At 36.1% G+C, this 19,060-nt stretch overlaps 1 protein-coding gene across 5 annotated transcripts in view; it reads left to right on the top strand.

The window, feature by feature from the left end:
• Positions 1-19,060, top strand: part of PLA2G4A (phospholipase A2 group IVA) — a 189,157-nt gene that overhangs the window by 154,801 nt on the left and 15,296 nt on the right. For all 5 annotated transcript variants that reach the window (XM_079928237.1, XM_079928236.1, XM_079928238.1 and 2 more), the window contains 2 exons: positions 3,855-4,097; positions 11,493-11,677. In XM_079928237.1, coding sequence (XP_079784363.1) covers positions 3,855-4,097; positions 11,493-11,677 — 428 coding nt within the window. The remainder of the gene's footprint in view (positions 1-3,854; positions 4,098-11,492; positions 11,678-19,060) is intronic.

Raw genomic sequence — 19,060 nt, 5'->3', positions numbered from 1 at the left:
AGATAGCATATGCCTAGCATTTCTAGAATTAATTATATATTGATTTGGGGACTATCAAGTAGATGTAATAATGGTTTATCAATTAAGTAAATTGCCAAAATGATCAGTACATTTGATCACCTCTGCAGTACTAGCTGGTTTTCTTAAGGATGAGAAGTTCAAGGACCCTCTGAATATGACTGCTTTGGTTTTAGTGCCAGCCTACATTGGAGAATGATATTTAGGATGTTTCTGAGGATTTCTTATTAGCTCTTAATATTCATTTTTTAAAAATAGTCTTTATAGGGCTTCCCTGGTGGCACAGTGGTTGAGAGTCCGCCTGCCGATGTAGGGGACATGGGTTCGTGCCCAGGTCCAGGAAGATCCCACATGCCGTGGAGCGGCTAGGCCCGTGAGCCATGGCCGCTGAGCCTGCGCGTCCGGAGCCTGTGCTCTGCAGCGGGAGAGGCCACAACAGTGAGAGGCCCGCGTACCGCAAAAAAAAAAAACAAAAAAGCCTTTATTTATTAGAGTAGTTTTAGACTCACAGCAAAATTGAGCAAAAAGTACAGAGTTCCCATATATTTCCTGCACCCACACACATAGCCTTCACCACTTTCAGCATCTTTTACCAGTGTGGTACATTTATTGCGATCAATGAACCTGTACTGACACATCATTATCACCCGAAGTCCAAGCTTTAGGATTCGCTCTTGGTGTTGTATATTCTACAGGTTTTCACAAATGTATAATGACATGTATCTACCTTTATAGTATCATACAGAGTACTTTCACTGCCCTAAAATCTTCTGTGCTCTATTTATCCCTCTGCTTCCCACCCCCAGCCCCTGGCAACCACGGATTTTCTTACTGTTGCCATCATTTTGCCTTTCTAGAATGTTATATAGTTGGAACCATCAGTGTGTAGCCTTTTCAGATTGGCTTCTTTCACTTAGTAATATGCATTTAAGTTTCCTCCATGTCTTTTTATGGCTTGACAGCTCATTTCTTTTTAGCACTGAATAATATTTCATTGTCTGGATATACCATAGTTTATCTGGTTACCTACTGAAGAATATCTTGGTGGCTTTCAAATTTTGGCAGTTATGAATAATGCTGCTATAAACATCCATGTTCAGATTTTTGTCTGGATATGTTTTCAACTCCTTTGCATAAAAATCAAGAAGCATGATTTCTGTATCGTGTGATAATGAAGTTTTGTAAGAAACTTCCAAACTGTCTTGCAAAGTAATTGTTCCATTTTGTGTTTCCACCAGCAATGTATGAGAGTTCCTGTTGCTCCACATCCTCACCAGCATTCGGTGCTTTCAGTGTTTTGGATTTTGACATTTCTAATAGGTGTGTAGTGTCATCTTGGTGTTTTAATCTGCATTTCCTTGATGACATGTGACATGGAACATCTTTTCATATACTTACTTGCCATCTATATGTCTTCTTTGGTGAGGTGTCTACTAAGGTTTTTTGCCCGTTTTTAAATTGAGATGTTTGTTTTCTTATTGATGAGTTTTTAAAGTTCTTTGTATATTTTGGGTAACAGTCCATTATCAGATGTCTTTTTTTTTTTTTTTTTTTTTAATTTTGGGGAGGATGAGCAGTTAACAGTTTTGTTAAACAATGTTTTACTTTGAGCAGAATTCTTTTTTCTTATTGTCTTTTTTTTTTTAATTGAAGGGTTAATCAATTCTCTTTCTTTTTTGGCCACCCCACACGGCTTGTGGGATCTCAGTTCCTTGACCAGGGATTGAACGTGGGCCATGGCAGTGAAAGCCTGGAATCCTAACTACTAGGCCATCAGGGATCTCCCCAGATGTGTCTTTTGCATATATTTTCTCCTAGTCTGTGGCTTGTTTTCTCCTTCTCTTGATGCCCCTTCATTTTTAGTCACGTGATTTTGAACAAGGTCTTTAGGCATTTTCAACTTTAGTTTTTTTCAAATCTGTGCTGGCATCATTTTACCTGCTCTCACAGAATTGCTGTAATCATCAAATTAGCAAGTGCATACAAAGGGTTTTAAGTTGTAAAGGGCTAATAAATAGAAATTTACTATTAGAATTTTAGCTAATAAGCAATAGATATGATTTATCTGTTGACTTTTGGGTTCGTCCCACAAATGATGTCATTTCCAAATACATCATAAGGAAAGCAGATCCACTGGTGGTATGGAAGTGGGATAAATTTAATAATAATAATAATAACAACAACAACAGTGATGATGAAGAAGAAGAAGAAAAAGAGGAGGGAGCTCCAAACCTTTGGAAAATAATTAAATGTCTTATTCATATCCTGTGTAACTAAGATTATAAATCATTCATTTTAAAGCCTGATTCATTCTATTGAAAGATTTTCTTTGTTATACTTGGCATGAGAGAAATGTGGGAGTAGAAAAGATTGTATATTTGTTTTTTCATGACTAGGCAATCATCTGGATTGTTTATTGAGAGAAAGATCCCTCCATTTACTGAGCTCAGTTAAGCTAATCTTTTGAAGATAAAAATCAATATTTAGTTTGGTCTTATGGGTGTTTAGTTACCATTTATTGAAAATTATGAAGTTTGAACATAGATTCTTTTTTTCTTCTCTCCACACACACACACACATACACATATAGATTTATATATGCATATATATTTATATCCAGGGTTCCCAGAAATCTGAACAGAAGGGATTTAGGTAGGGGGGATTGTACTCTACCACAGAGTGTTCTTAGATTCGAGTTATGAATGAATAATATTGATGATGAGGATTATGACTCTGCTGCTATTACAACTATTTCTACTACCAACTAGTGTTTGTTGATAATTTAACGTGGGCTTAAATTTTTCTAAGAAACTTACATGAATGCATTAACTTAGTTTATCCTCACAACAACCCTATGAGGTTTACTGATGAGGAAATGAAGACTGAGAAGGGTCAACTAACTAGTAAACAATGGAGAGAGGATTGGAACCAGGGTAGTCTGGTTCTGGAGCCACTGCTCTAAATAACTACACAATGCGGCTTCCCAGTAGTAGTGATGAGTGCATAGATTTTAAGGAAAAATCATTGAAAACGGCTTCTTTTGGAAGATTCCTGAATTTTAACACATTTTAAAACATATGTTTAATTTACAGACTTTTGTTTTTTGTTTTTTGTTTTTGCGGTACGCGGGCCTCTCACTGTTGTGGCCTCTCCCGTTGCGGAGCACAGGCTCCGGACGCGCAGGCTCAGCGGCCATGGCTCACGGGCCCAGCCGCTCCGTGTCATGTGGGATCTTCCCAGACCGGGGAACGAACCCGTGTCCCCTGCATCGGCAGGCAGACTCTCAACCACTGCACCACCAGGGAAGCCCTAATTTACAGACTTTTAAACCCCAAACTTTATAAGCAAGAATGAAATGACCGTTCAGAGGGCAAATATATGTTGAATCCTTCAGTTGTCTGCTCTCAGTCTGCATGATTTCTGGATGTTTATTAAACAGGACAGGGAAGGAAGCTTGGGAAAGGAAGGGGATTAGCTACTGTGGATATTCCCTCCGTGTGTGTGTGTGTGTGTGTGTGTGTGTGTGTGTGTGTGTGTGTAGCCAGGGAAAAGAAAGAAAAGAATTGGGGAAAGGGAAGAACAGAAGTTTCTCTGGAAATTAAAGAATAGGCCAAGCAACACTGCCAAGAATACAGCCTTTAGACGGTAAACAGTACAGTAAGAATAAGTTAAGAACAAAAATGATTAACGGAAATATTTACTATAATTTACACAAATGTTTGTTGAATCAAAAGCTGTGGCGCTTCATCATTAATGTTAACATTCCATTGCCCAAAGATCTTTTTCGTTATTATGGATTTTTGGAATCTGTATAATGATCTTTTCTTTTTCCTTAGGCACTGAAAATGAAGAAGCAGAAAGGGAATATCAAAATGATAATCAAGCAAGTTGGGTCCAACGTATGATAATGGCCTTGGTGAGTGACTCAGCTTTGTTTAATACCAGAGAAGGACGAGCTGGGAAGGTGCACAACTTCATGCTGGGCTTGAATCTCAATACATCCTATCCGATGTCTCCTTTGAGAGACTTTACCACCCAGGAGTCCTTGGAGGAAGATGAATTGGATGCAGCTGTAGCAGGTAAGTACACAAAATGTAATCCATGGAAGCTAATTCAGGAGATCTTTCTTCCTTCTCTGGGGAGGAGCATTTTAATTATTAATAGTAATTAATTTACAATCAAATTTTAAAACATGCATTGAATGTATGAAGGGCTCTGAGTTGTTTTTTTGGAAGAAGAAATACATTGGGCAGGAAATGACATTGTCATGTCAGCATAAACAGTTTTCATTGAAATATTGAGGGGGACTTTGCTCCCCTCTATATTGGTCAAGGTTCACTCACAGCAAACAGGAAACCCTCTCCCTTGTTTAAGCAAAAGAGGTTTAAAGTAGGTGCTTACAAAATTGTTCCAGGGCTTGGAGGAGCAAGCTCCAGTCTGAGCATCTAGGAATGACTGCAAAAACACTTCAGGATCACCGCAACAAACGCCCCCCACAACGATGCTTGGCAGTAGAAATAGCAGAAACGTAGCCTCTGTCTCATTTCCCCCTTCAGATCTCACGTGGGTGTTTCTCCTTGACAGAGGATAGGTCTCAGCAGATCCAGAGTTGGGAGGGAATCTGGTACACATGGTCCTCAGCCTATCTCTCCAGTGCAGAGCAGTAATGTGTGCCCCCTAGGGGTGTAAGTGGAGTTGAGTTCGCCCATCTGCAGTGTCCCTTCCAGTTCTCTGAAACGTTAGGTAACTTTCTTAAGGCCACTTAAGAACTTCATAAGAACCCACTCACTTTCAGGTGTGTCACTTAACCAAACTCCAAAGAATACTTGCCTTGATTCTTCAGTTCCATGCATGTTCCAAATTAAAAGGTAAATTTGTCTTGGTGACTAATCACTACATAATTATTTTTCTTATAATGCACCTAGCATCTTAAATTTTTTCTACTTCTTCATACCATCTTTTTCCCCTTAACTGCCCAAATGTCATTTCTCAATCATTTCTGCCTAAGAACATTGACAGGAGGCTATGAGAATGTAAATAGAAAATTTTCCAAAAAACTTTCTACTACTGTTTAAGGATTCTACCTATAAAAATTAGACGTGGCTTTAGATCTTATTATTGTTTAGGTAATGCTGTTTCTGTTTGTTGCTTGAGCTTAAGGGAAATTGCAGAAACAAAAGTTACCCCTGTTTTTTAAACAACAGGAGTAGAAACTCACTATATTTTGCATTATGTTTGTGGAATCAAAGTCTAGGACATGATTATATACCTGCAATGCAAACCCTTTCATATGAACTATAATATAAGTCTATTTGTGATAAAGTCAGTGTCTCTTTTTAAATTCATCCAAAATAAAAACACTTGACCATACAATCAGTGATGTTATTTTTTTGTGTGTTACTTATGATTTAACTTATTGCTATTACAATACCAATTAAATGTATCTTCTTTAGAAACAGGCTTTATGGATGAATTATGATGGGCTTAAACAAACAAACAAACAAAAAACTCAGCCTCATAGAGCGTTTAGGACTAGAAAGAATCATTAGTTATTTTACTCCATAGAAAAGGAAGATCAAAGAAGATAGCATCATGTTTACCTAGAATTCCTCAACTGAGCTAGAATTAGAACACTTGAATAGGCTTCTTGACATTGCTCAGAAGCCTTTCCCTTCTGCTCACTCTCTTCCTCATAGCCCTTGGTTTTATCAGTCATCGTCTTGCTGATGTAAAAATGGAAGTTTCCTTGTGTGTACTTATTACATCTGTTTTATTTTATTACTTTGATCACAATACCAAGCATAGCTCCTTCTGTGGTTTGCACAGCACAAGTTCTGCACTAGACATTTTAACAGCTTCCTGGTGGTTCTGCAATAGTTTATGTAGATTTGGAGGTGTTCGCGTTGCTTGGAAAAATACAGTGCTCAGTTAAATTTGAATTTCAATTTATAAATATATATATAGAGAGAGAGAGAGAGAGAGAGAGAGAATATAAGTATGCCCTTTATAACATCATTTGGGACATCCTTGTATAAAAATTGTTTGCTATTTATCTGAAATTTAAATTTAACTGGACATCCTACATTTTTATTAGATATATTTGGTACCCTTAGGAAGTCTGCCTCTTTCATTATTCTCAGCGTATGTCAGATTGTTCTTCATTTCCATCTTTCTTCTCTCCTTTGTTCCTTCTTGCATTGCCACAGTATTTACAGAGCTCCTTCAATGTGTGTGGCACTAGGGATCCAGTTGTCAACAAGACATGCAGTCCTTGCCTCATAAAGATTAAAATCATTTCATGACCCTTCCTTGAAAATTTGATTCTTGGAGGGACTTATGTACTTTATTTAACAATGATAGAAAAGTACAGTAAAACTAAAAGCCAGCAACTCTGATCCTGATGGAACACTGATCCTGATGCAATTGTAAGTCCCCGAGGATGCGTGATCTTCATTTGCCCTCTCTCTAGTGCTTGGAGGATAATAGCTGTGCATCACCTTATCTGACTTCTTTATTCGGTGCCTTTTGAAAAAAGAGTCAGAGACAGTTTTCATAAAATGACATGAAGAGATAGAAAATATTAATCATCCTAAAACATGATATTACACAGGTTGAATATTTCTTTTGTTGAGCTATTTTGAAATGTTCTAACCTAAAATTGTTTTAGATTAATGAGCTTCAGAAGGAACTTTAAATATTATTTCTCAGTGTGTATCTCATTAAATTATACTTCAGTCACTTTATATTTATCCGATTGAAAAAACGTATACAGCATATTGACTTTAGTCAAAAATCCAGTTCGGTGAGTGACAAGTTCATTCAGGTTTGTTGCTTATGAACCAACATTGCTAAAAATGACTGCACTTTAGACTGAATATACTGAATTGATTAGTGCTTTTCAGACAAAGCCCTTACGAAAATAGACTCTGTTTATCTCCCTCTGGTTATTTCCAAATTTTAGAATAAAACTATATGTTTGAAATGAAATGTTAAAAGGTTTATCATAAAATATTATCAACGTTGTTCACAAAATCGTCATTAAAACTTTTATTTATTATACAGTTAAAATACCACAATTCAAACATTAATTAAGGTTATTTCTCTTTTATTTTTAGAGATTTTTAAAAATCTTATCTAGATATTGTGTTGGGAAAAATCTTACATTTAGTTTACTAATTTGTTTATATGGATTTTGTTTATACAGATTAAAATTCGAGCATTTTAGAATAATCTCTCAACCTAAAATGAGAAAAAGTTAGTGTATTACTTTTGTGCCTATTGCTTCACCTTGCAGACCATCTTTTGAAAACAAGAGAAATAAGATGAAGAAATTCCCCTCATTTTTTTACTTCAAAATAGTTGTATACCTGTGGAAACTAATTCTGGAGAAGCTACTCATTAGTTACATGACTTCTTTCCTGTTTACTTTTGTGTTTATATTATTTACTGTGACATACACCATCTGGAATTAGAAATCAAGACATGAGTTCATTTAGGCCAGAGTTCAAAACACAAACATCCAAATATTTGTACATTATAAATTGCATCTGTGTGATGATTAACTCATTCACAGGTTGGGAAACCATGTAAACTTTAATTTACGGGAGGATGTTCTTTCATAGGGGCATTCATCAAACTTTCTATGACGTTTTAGTAGATATTAATAAATCGGGTTCAAGTTCAAATAAATTTGGAAAAACTTAACAACTCCATCCCCCTCTTCACAATGCCATGGGATACCCTAATGAGTTTGAGAAATCCTACTTAAAGATGCCTCAAGTATAGTACTTTAAAAGCAGCTTCACTTGCATTTGAATCCCAGCTGTGTCATTTATTAGCTGGACAGTCCTGAGCCATTACTTAGCGTAACCTCGGCTAACAACAATCGAAAAGTAGAGTGAAACTAAAAACTAGCAACCTGATCCTGATGGACCCGTAGGTTAGTGAGGAAGCAACAATCTTCAATGTTTACTCCAATGGTTGACTTATAAAATAGAAACAATTGTTACCTATCTTATAGAGTTACTGTCAGAATTAAGTAGCATCTCCACTAAAAAGTACTATTAGTCCAAGGCATAGTAAGGAAAATAGGGAACATGCATTATAATTTGTTATTATTTTAAGTTGTTGAATCTTGTGTTTCTCAAACCTATTCGATCATGGAACTCTTAATTTGCATATAGAATATCTGTTAATATCTTGCAAAACTATTTTTTTTTTACAACACAATTAAGAAACATTGCTTCCTGTCAGTTTATATGGAAGGTTGGAACCATGGTGTTTAGCTACATGCCAGAGCTGGGAATTGGTCCACATGATGATTTTTCTCTCAAATGTAATCTTGGATTTAAAACAGGAAAAAGGAGACTATCAGCTTCATGATGAGAAGGGGGAACTCAAACAGAATAGGAAAGAAATAGTCTGTTTCTGGTTAATCTTTTAGCTAAAATTTAAAGCATCAGTTTATAAAACCAGAGAAAAATATTTGTGAATTATCATTGTACTTTATTATTTTAGGGAAAATCATGTCACTGTAAAAAAAATTCCCATTAATGTGTTTTTAATTTTTTATGCTTAATTGTGATGAAGTACACATATCAATGTGGTTTTCATGATTGATGGATGCATGTGTAGATTGCCTCTATACACTGTAGTTATTGCTTTTTTTTTAAGATTTTTTTTTTGATGGACCATTTTTTTAAAGTCTTTATTGAATTTGTTACAACACTGCTTCTGTTCTGTGTTTTGGTTTTTTGGCTGTGAGGCATATGGGATCTTAGCTCCCCTACCAGGGATAGAAACTGCACCCACTGCATTGGAAGGCAAAGTCTTAACCACTGGACCACCAGGGAAATCCCCAGTTATTGTTTTTTAAATTACCCATTTCAAACCCTTTTAGTCTTATGGCTGTGCCACTTTCTGAAGTAACAGTGTGACACTGTGTAGGGTTTAGACTTCCTGGACCTGGCTTGGAAACTTGACTCTCACAGTGTGAAACTGAACCTCTTAGGGCCTCATTTCCTTATCTTTAAAATGATACTAATAATACCTCCTTTGTCTTCTGAGGAGTTTTCTAAGGATGATAAATCTTATATATGAAATTTCTAATAGATTATAGATACTCAAAATAAAGCTGCTTTTAGGAGAAATAAAAGTACCCAAATATAAATTTCTAGCTTATTAGTAAAATATTTTAAAACTAATATAAGATAAAGATTCATAATTTTTCACCTTTTTAAAAAGCTCACATATGTAATTTTTAAACAATAAAAATTTCAGAGGAATAGATGTTACAGTTGGGTTTGACAATATATATATATATAATATATATATATTTCAATTTTATAATTCTTAAGTTTCAGGTTCTGTGATAGATAGATATTTAGAATTCTGGCTGGTGGCAAAGTTCATTGTCACTACATAGATACTTGATAAGAAAATAGAATTAACCTGAAGGTAATTATTTAAAGAATGGTATCTCTGCTCTCTCCTTTTTGGCCTAGGCATTCACCCTGGACATAGCAAGACTTTTTTTTTCTTTTTTAACTTGACCTGCCTTTTCATTCAGTTACATGACCTTATTCTTGTCTAACACCCCCATCCCCCATTGTTTCTTGGTTTTCTTTTTTAGCATATTTGTTTTTCATCTAAGACCGTTTTTTCACATCTTCCTACTTTCCTTCAGTACACATCACCTCAGATGTAAACTCTTTTCCACTTTATTTACAAACATCTCTAGTAAATGTTTCTAACATTCCTTTGTTATTCAGTATTTTAGAGATGAGAAATTTGTATAGATATGAGAGAAGAAAACAGTGACTGTTAACTAGAGAAACTTGTAAGGATATTAATGTTTTCTTAAGTAACTAAACCAAAGTCTAATTGAGAACTGTTTCAATTCACATTGAATAAGCGTCCTGGCTAATTGTCTCATTGGTGTTTTAGTTTCAGCTTCTAGTGATGATGAGGACTGTGGATTTTAATCAGACATTAAGAATTTAAAGATTTACTTTCCTCTTTGATCTCTTGTTCTTACAATGTAGTGATAAAATCGACTGTGAGAGAATTATAATCAGCATCATTCTTATTTAGAAATATATGGAGGGAATTAACATGTGATGGGTTTCTATCATGTACTGAACATGTTCCTGGGTAATAGGTATTAACTACATTTTATAGGTGATTTTATAAGCACAGGTTGCTCTGATCCTCTAGTTTTTGTTGTTTCCTCTATGAAAATTGCTCACCAATGGAATTTAAAATCTGGCTCAGAGGTCATAATGCATGTCTAGCATGAGCACCTTCCCTCTATCCTACTGTAATAAACCTCCCTCTTGAGCTTTGCTGCCCTTCTTTCTAACAGAACAAGTGGGAACAGGTGTGAGGACAAGGGGACAGAACAAAATAATTGCATGTCATTTCATTCAGCTCAAATCAATTTAATTCTGATCACATTTCTTTCTCCTAGGAAGAGGATTAGAATCACCACACTTACATGCGAACAGCAACATGTTATCAATATTATTTGTTCATAAAACTAATGATTTCTAGCCCCTGCTTTCCTTCAGATCCCTTGCCATCTCATCCTACTCTCCTCTTAAGTTGTAGCCACACTGTACTTCTTCAAACATACCACTCCTTACTCTGCCTTGGGGCCTTTGCTCTAGTTCTTCCCTCTCCCTGGAAAAAAATACCACCCCCTCCAAATCCTTAGATGGCCAATTCTCTGTTATGAATCTGGTCTCAAAGTCTTCTCAGAGAGGTCTCTCCTGACTACCTACCTGAAGTTCCTCCTTATCCCATTACCCTCTATTATTTCCTTCATTGCATTTATCACTGCCCGAACCATCTTTTAATATATTTGTTGACTGATTTACCAGCAGTGTGCTCTATTGGAGCAGAGTTTGCATCTCTCTTGTTCAGCACCTGGAGGAGGGCCTGAAGAGTAGCAGACAATGCATGTTTGCTGAATGTGTCAGCTGGATTATTCTCTTAGACTCCCATCACCTAGAGAGATGCTGTGTGGGATCCCTTCAGACTCTGCCACTCCCAAGTTGTGTCATTTTAGAGATGAATTTAATGTATTTCATCCTCCATTTCTAGATATCCTCTATCTCACGTCTGTTCTAAGACTTAAGCAAGATAATGCACGGGGAAATGTTTTTCAACAGTAAAGATCTATGTAATGGGAAGTAATGCTACGACAGGGATCATGGCGCACAGGGTAGAGTTACTACTAGGGCCTGAGCCTTGCTTGCACTTTCCATGTATCATCCCACTTAATCCTCACAGCAGCCTTGTTGATAGAATCTTTTATTCTGATATTACAGAGGAAGAAACCAGAAGTCTCCAAGCCCTGAGGGCCTAACCATAGGGAATTCGTCTCACACGTTTACATAACAAATACTTTTAATATCCTAAATAATGTTAAATGATTGTTTAATTCCTTCTTTTCTTTTCTATCCTTTTTAAAGATCCTGATGAATTTGAGCGGATATATGAGCCTCTGGATGTCAAAAGTAAAAAGATTCATGTGGTGGACAGTGGCCTCACATTTAACCTGCCATACCCCTTGATCCTGAGACCTCAAAGAGGAGTTGATCTCATCATCTCCTTTGACTTTTCTGCAAGGCCAAGTGACTCCAGTCCTCCCTTCAAGGTAAGGAGAATTTATGTCGCATTCCATTGTCTGCCACATTCTTTTGCATTGCCTTGTAGCTACCTTAGTCCTCCCAGTTTCTTATCCCTTTAGCCTATTTTCTACATTATTTTCAGTAATATTTCCAAAACACAGATGTGATTCAGTCTCTTCCCTGCTTAAAAAAACTCTTAAATGACTTCCCATGACCCTTGTTCAAGTTCATAGTCCTGAGCAGGACAAGAATGATGCACCATATCTAAAGTTCATGAAGAAAATTAGGCTGAAATTTGGGAGTTAGCAGGTGAAAGGTAAGTAAAATGGTGCACGGGGAGTGTATACTATGAGAAGAGAAGAGGACGTAAAATAGTATCTTGATGATCCAACAATAATATCAGGGGAAAAGGACAAAAACCAAGGAAATGTGCAGTGTTATAAAACCAAGTCAAGATATTTAACAACAGGAAGTCTTCGGTGAAAAGCAGTTTCAATAGGGTTGAGAGGGCAGAAGTCATACTGCAGTAATTGGAGGGTTAAGCGGAAGTTAAGAAAATGGAGACAATTCTATAAACTGTCCAGGGAAGAAGGAGATGGACTATATCTGCAAGAGGATGTGGAGAATAAGAAAATGGTGTGTGTGGAGGGGTGCGTCGGAGGTACTTCGAGTGTGTTCAAATGTTTCGATGGTTAGGACTCATGAATGAAGAAATGTTATTGGAGAATGGACAGATGACATACATGATAGAGTTACACCCCTGGGAAGGTTACAGGGGTAGGGAGTGGAAGGGAGATACAAAAATACAGGTGGAGAGGAGTCTGGAAATGTCCGTATTGGGACAAAAGAGAAGGGGGGAAATTATGGCTGTGGATGGAGGTTAGCTGTTAGGTACTGAGAAGGGAAGATGGGAAAGTACTCACCTGATAACTTCTAACTTTTAGAATAATTAGGAGTCAGCATTATCTTTTGAGGGTGAGAGAATGGAGGAAGTGGAGTCTGCCTATATGAAGAAACGAGGAAAAGTTCTGACTAGGGCAATGTAGAAGGATTGCTGGGTAGCATTCAAGTGAGACCACGAATGTTATTTGTTCCTTTTGCCTCAAACTTTCTTTAGATGCAGCTCACATGTTACCTTTCTTGACCTCCACAGGTATAGTTTTAGTACAAAGGACTTAGTCAATTCTTCTAACACAGCGATTTTCATGTTCTACTGTCCATATTTGTTTACATCATATTGCTTCCACTGTCTGTGAACTCCCTGGGGACTAGAACACTCATTGTGTGTGTGTGTGTGTGTGTGTGTGTGTGTGTGTGTGTGTGTGTGTTTTAATCATTTGGTTCTAATTGCTTTGTAAGTGCTAGCCCAAATTATGAGTATGTAGGACAGTTTTTGTGGGTGAATGAATGAAATGCTGTAATAGATATAAAGTTATTGTTCCCATTTCATAGATTAAGAAATGGAAACTCACAGAAATTAAGTGAAATAGTTCATGATCTCCCAGCCAGGAAGAGTCAGTGATAACCCAGGTCCTCGGACATCTGTTTTCCTTTATATTGTACATGATTAAACTGTTCTTAAGACTAATAATGGTTATAACTCTTTAATATATATATAAACCTCATATTTTATTTTTATTTATTTTTAAAAAATTTTTTGGCCATGCCACAGGGCATGTGAGATCTTAGTTCCCTGACCAGTGATCGAACCCACGCTCCCTGCAGTGGAAGTGCAGAGTCTTAACCACTGAATGGCCAGGGGAAGTCCCCTAAACCTCATATTTTAAAAGTGCTTTCATAGTTTACCTTTTTTGAGGCAGTTAGTGGTATTCAGACAAAGAAACAAGGATTGATGAGATAAGAAATCTCATCACATCAACAAATTAAATAAGATAATGGGTGAAAAGAGCATAGCTCAGGATCTGGCTAGGAAAGTGGTAGTTAAGAAGTAGTCACGTTGGACCAAATTCTAAGGCTCCAGAATGAAAATGTAATGTTCTTCTCTTTTCACTAGCTGCCTCCTTTGTACACCCCTGCGCTGTGTGCTCTGTGCTGTGCACAGCAGTTAATGGTAACACATAGTTTTTTTTTTATAACTATGTAATATCTTTGTTTATTTTTTAAATTTATTTTTATTTATTTATTTTATTTTTGGCTGCATTGGGTCTTCTTTGTTGAGCGCGGGCTTTCTCTAGTTGCAGCTAGCAGGGGCTACTCTTCATTGCGGTGCACGGGCTTCTCATTGCAGTGGCTTCTCTTGTTGCAGAGCACGGGCTCTAGGTGCACAGTCGTCAGTAGTTGTGGCACGAGGGCTCAGTAGTTGTGGCTCGCAGGCTGTAGAGCGCAGTCTCAGTAGTTGTGTTGCATGGGCCTAGTTGCTCCGCAGCATGTGGGAATCTTCCCAGACCAGGGCTCGAACCTGTTTCCCCTGCATTGGCAGGCAGATTCTTAACCACTGAGCCACCAAGGAAGCCCAAAATATGGTTCTTGATCTTGATAAAATTTTAGCTTTTGGTAGGGGGGAAGACTTTTATACACGAAGTCATTTGGAAGGAAGTTAAGTAACTTATTGTTAAATAGTTACTTGGGTTTATATAACTAGGTGTATTCTAGGAGATCCATACAAAAATAGATTGGTGTGTCCTGGAGTAGATGAACAGGGAAATAAATGAAATAGGATGAAAATGGCACAGAAATGGCAATGAGCACATCTGAGGAGTGATCTGATTAGAGTGATAGATACTACACTCCCATTAGGAATTTACAGTTGGATGATAGCCAACAGACAATCAATGAAGCATTTCCAGCAGACAACTGACTTCATGAAATTGGAATTTTAGCATGATTAATATGATAATGGAAAGTAGGATGAATTGGAGGATGGAGAACAAGAGATTAAAATTAAGAGAGATTTACTGTAATGCAAGCATAGGACAGTGCAGTACTGAACCAGGGCAGGTGACTGTGAAAAACCAAGAGCAGGATTTGATGACCCATGAGCAGCAATGGCAGGTTCGTTTCAATGGATGACGCTACCATGATTTAGAAGCTCATTCTGGTGGTAAGAGAAGCTGATTATTCATTTCACCAATGGGAGTGTAAAATGTCAAAGCCATCATTTTATATATGAATCAGAGCTCCACTACATTAATGAACTGATATTGGAAGAAGGTTTTAGAATATTACTTTGTACCTCTAAAAAGAACCATCATACTTTGTCTAGTTTTTAAACATACTTTGATTCACTATTTCCAATTAAGAAGAATACTTGTAAAAAATTTGGAAATTTGGAATATACATCAAGTGCTCCTGCTATTCATAGACAATGGCTACTGATACTTTGGTTTTTACTTTTTTTCTCTCTTCACTGTGTGCGTGCGTGCATGTGTGTGTGTTTATCAACACCAGGGTCATATATTTTTGCTTCTTTCTACTTAAAGTTACATTGTGAGCATTTTACTATGCCATTAAATATTTTAAAAAACATAATTTTAAGCGCAGCGTGATATCTTTATATGTGGTTATGCATGAATTTATTTAACGATGCTCTCTTTTCACCGTTTAGGTTATTGCTATCTTGTCACCTTTTTTCCTCTAATGATCATCCTTGTGCATGAGTCTTTAATCACACTTTTTATTATTTCTTTAGTTGGCTTCTTAGATATTCATTAGTTAAGATTTTTAATAAGTACTTCCAGATCACTTTCCAAAAAAGCTGCACCATTTTACATTACTATATTAGATTGTACATGCAAGCCCTTGTTTTACACAGCTTTGCTGGCATGAAAAAAATGTTACAGCTGTGCATGCTAATAGATGTGCTTTAGAATTATTTTGTCAGTTCCTTACATCCTACCCCTCTTCCTCATATATGAATATGTACTTTATCCTTTAACTATTGGTTAAATTGGTTATTGGTTAATATATCCCTTAACTAACCTTTAACTATCCTTTAACTACTGGTTTAGTATAGCATGAAGCCTATAATTCTGGAATGAATCAGAGACTTAATATAAAGGAAACTGCAATATATTATATGTAATACATTTTTTCCTCCAAAAATGAACTTCAGGAAATTCAAAGTGAACAAAATGAACTTTTCAGGCTCATTTGGAATACTGAAAATGATTTTTTAAACTTATGAGTGTTGTTATATAGAGTGTCATTATAATAATATTCATTTCAATATGGATCTAAAAGATTACTCATCTATAATTTTTAAATTAATAAAAATATACTATTAATGCTAAAGTAGAATAGTTATTTTAGGTATAATATTGTAAGGTTTAAAAATTGAATCTACATCAAAGTTTTTGATAGAAGGGGAGAAGCTCCAATGCAATACCTGGATATAAGCAATATGATTTTATTAAGGTGATTAAATAGTGAATAATTTTCTATTTTTGAGACTAAAATATCGATACCATTTGAAATTAAAGAGTAGAGCAAAAAATTAGAACCGTTAACTTTATTTCATAAGCATTTCATAAGTATAGTTAAATCTCAGATTTTGTCAGGGAGATAGAGAATGATGGATATCATGGCTTTTGATAAAGGCAACAAAGTTCATATTGTATTTTATAACTGGCCTTGAAAGGTCATGACGTCAATGTCAGTGATACTGGAGTTTTTTTTGTTTTTTTCTTAGATTAGTGGGCACACACCCTAATAATAGTCCAAATATAAAGAACCTCATGACTCTAAATAGTGTTATTAAATGATTTAAGAAAAACAGCTCTGTGATTCATTTTGTCACGTTTCTTTTTGTTAACCATTTAGTAACTTAGATATATGCTATCCAAATTCATTTTACCAGTAGGATCCATCCAGGGAAAATTTTAATAGGATTTATCTTTAATTTTGATCATAAAAATAAGCCAGGGTCTTCATATTCAAGTCTGCAAAATAAACAGACTAAATTTAAGGGGGAAATAATTTGGGATGTCTTGAGGAGAAAACAAGGAATATAGGGAAATTTAATTTACTACTGGAGAGTTTTTTCCTTTACCTTACAAAATTTTATGGAGAATAATAGATTTGGGTTGCTATGCCGTAAATTGTTATTTTGTATTATGTTGCTGTATATTGGACATAAATCTCACTGTTTTTCAGGCCTTTTAAAATGCTCAGTGACCAGAAGCCAGAACAATGGGTTCATTCTCTTAAAAGAGAAAGAAAGGGGAATTCCCTGGCAGTCCAGTGGTTAGGATGCCGCACTCTCAACTGCCGAGGGCCCAGGTTCGATCCCTGGTCGGGGAACTAAGATCCCACAAGCTGTGTGGCACAGCCAAAAAAATAAAATAAAATAATAAATAAATAAAAATAAAAGGAAAGAAGGAAGGAAAGGAGGCAATGAAGGAAGGAGAAAAAGAAGAGAGAAGCAAGGAAAATTTTAAATGAGCCAGTCTTTACAAATTATAGAAGCAATATATCTAAATTAACTTTATCTCCCTATATTTTCATTCAAGGTCAAAATTTCATTTACCCACAAATAACACAGAAAAAGAATCTGTATTTTTCCACACTAACTTGATTTATTTATTGACCTTATGGCATGATCCTTGGTTTAGAACCTCTGTATATGATGTACTTACGGTTTTTAGGTTGGATGAAACCAGCATGGCCAAACCAATCCAAGTGTTAGCTCTGTGGGCGTCAGTCCACCATGTTTGATGAAAGGAACTGCATGTTATTAAATGAAGCATTTACAGATTTACCTCTTGTGTTAGTTTCCTGGGGCTGCAGTAACAAATTACCACAAACATGGTGGCTTGAAACAACAGAAGTGTATTCTCTCACAGTTCTGGAGGCCAGAAATCGAGATCAAGGTGTCCTCAGGGCCACACTCCCTCCAAAAGCTCTACAGGAGAATTCTTCCTTGCCTTTTCCAGTTTCTAGTAACTCCAGGCTTTCCTTGGCTTGTGGCTGTATAACTCCAATCTCAGCTCCTGTCTTCCTATGGCCTTCTCCTCTGCGTGTGTGTTCTTGTAAGAACATGTGTCTTTGGATTTATGGCTCACCCAGCTAATCCACAATGATCTCATCTCCATACCCTTAATTACATTTGCAAAAACCCCTTCTCCAAATGAGGTTGCATTCACAGGTCTTGGGGGTTGAGGGCATGGACTTGTCTTTTGGAGGGCCACCATTCAACCCATTACACCTGTATTGGTCGTGGAGGATCAGATGCCTTGTGATAAGGAGATATACCCAACGTTAATTTCTCCTTACATATTTTGGTGAATGTATAGTAACCTCTTAGTGAAAAAGAACTAAGGAGAAGTACAAAGTGCTCTGTAAATTCTATACACTGTTAGATATAGAAAATTATTTCATGTCTATTGCATTATAAAGCTCTTGGAACCTAATATAATACATTTTTTGGAAGTGGGAATGACCATAACCGCAAAATAATGAATTCTAAATTGTTGTTTATATTCATTGTATCTTATACAATTGTTGCTTCAATAATTTTTTAAAATTCTGTAAATTTATTTACACAATTATACTCCATACCTCTCCCCAATCTAAAAATAGATTTTGAATAATGATAAATATCTTAGAAAACACATAGTCTAGGTTTATACAGGAAAAAAAACCCTCATTTCCTCTAGAGAAAAGCTAATTTATTATACATATATAAATTTAATTTAAGTATATATTTATTTACATATATAAATAAATAAAATGGCATATATATGCCATTAACACTATCGTTTGAATATATTTCTATGTTATTTAGATTGTTTTTCCTATCTTTCAAGATGTTTTAGTACTTAAAAATGAGCACAAATATCTTACAAAGTATCACTTGGAAGGACACTATCAAGTTTTTATCTCCACAGAAAATCATTTTAGTTAGTACTACGTGAATTTACCATGAATTAGCCTGTGGAAACCTGAACTGTCTGAGGTGTCAAACAATAACCAAAATGGATGGTTAGAACACAGTTCTGGCATATTGCTGTAATTTGTGGAGCAGCAATTTTTTTGCTCACTGCATTCTTCTAAAATACTCTTTTCAAACTCGTCTGTTCTACTTATAGTTGTGTCATTGTTTCTTAGCCATTACAGACAGAGAAACAAGACATCAGAGAGGAGATGGCTTTTCCATCCTGTAATCACTGCCTTTATAGTCATCAGTTTTTAATCTTTTCCATGTCAGGATCATATAAGGAAAGGGAAAGTTTCCATCACTTCCTGATTCCAGCGTAAAATATTTATCTAAAAATAGCTCGGTCTTTTACCTCACACAATTCCCCTTTTCCTCTTTCTCCACCATCCACACATCACTGGTCATACCCTTGAGTCATGTTTGGAAACACTAGAAAGCTCCTTCTTTTCCTTGTTCTCACGCAATTCCACAGCGTGAACTTTTAGTTTTATTTTGATGTTGAATAATCCTTAAT

This window comes from Stenella coeruleoalba (assembly GCF_951394435.1).
Source record: "Stenella coeruleoalba genome assembly, chromosome: 1".
NCBI lineage: Eukaryota > Metazoa > Chordata > Mammalia > Artiodactyla > Delphinidae > Stenella > Stenella coeruleoalba.
Note: the sequence above shows the minus strand (reverse complement) of the source record. Positions and strands in the feature narration are given on the sequence as shown.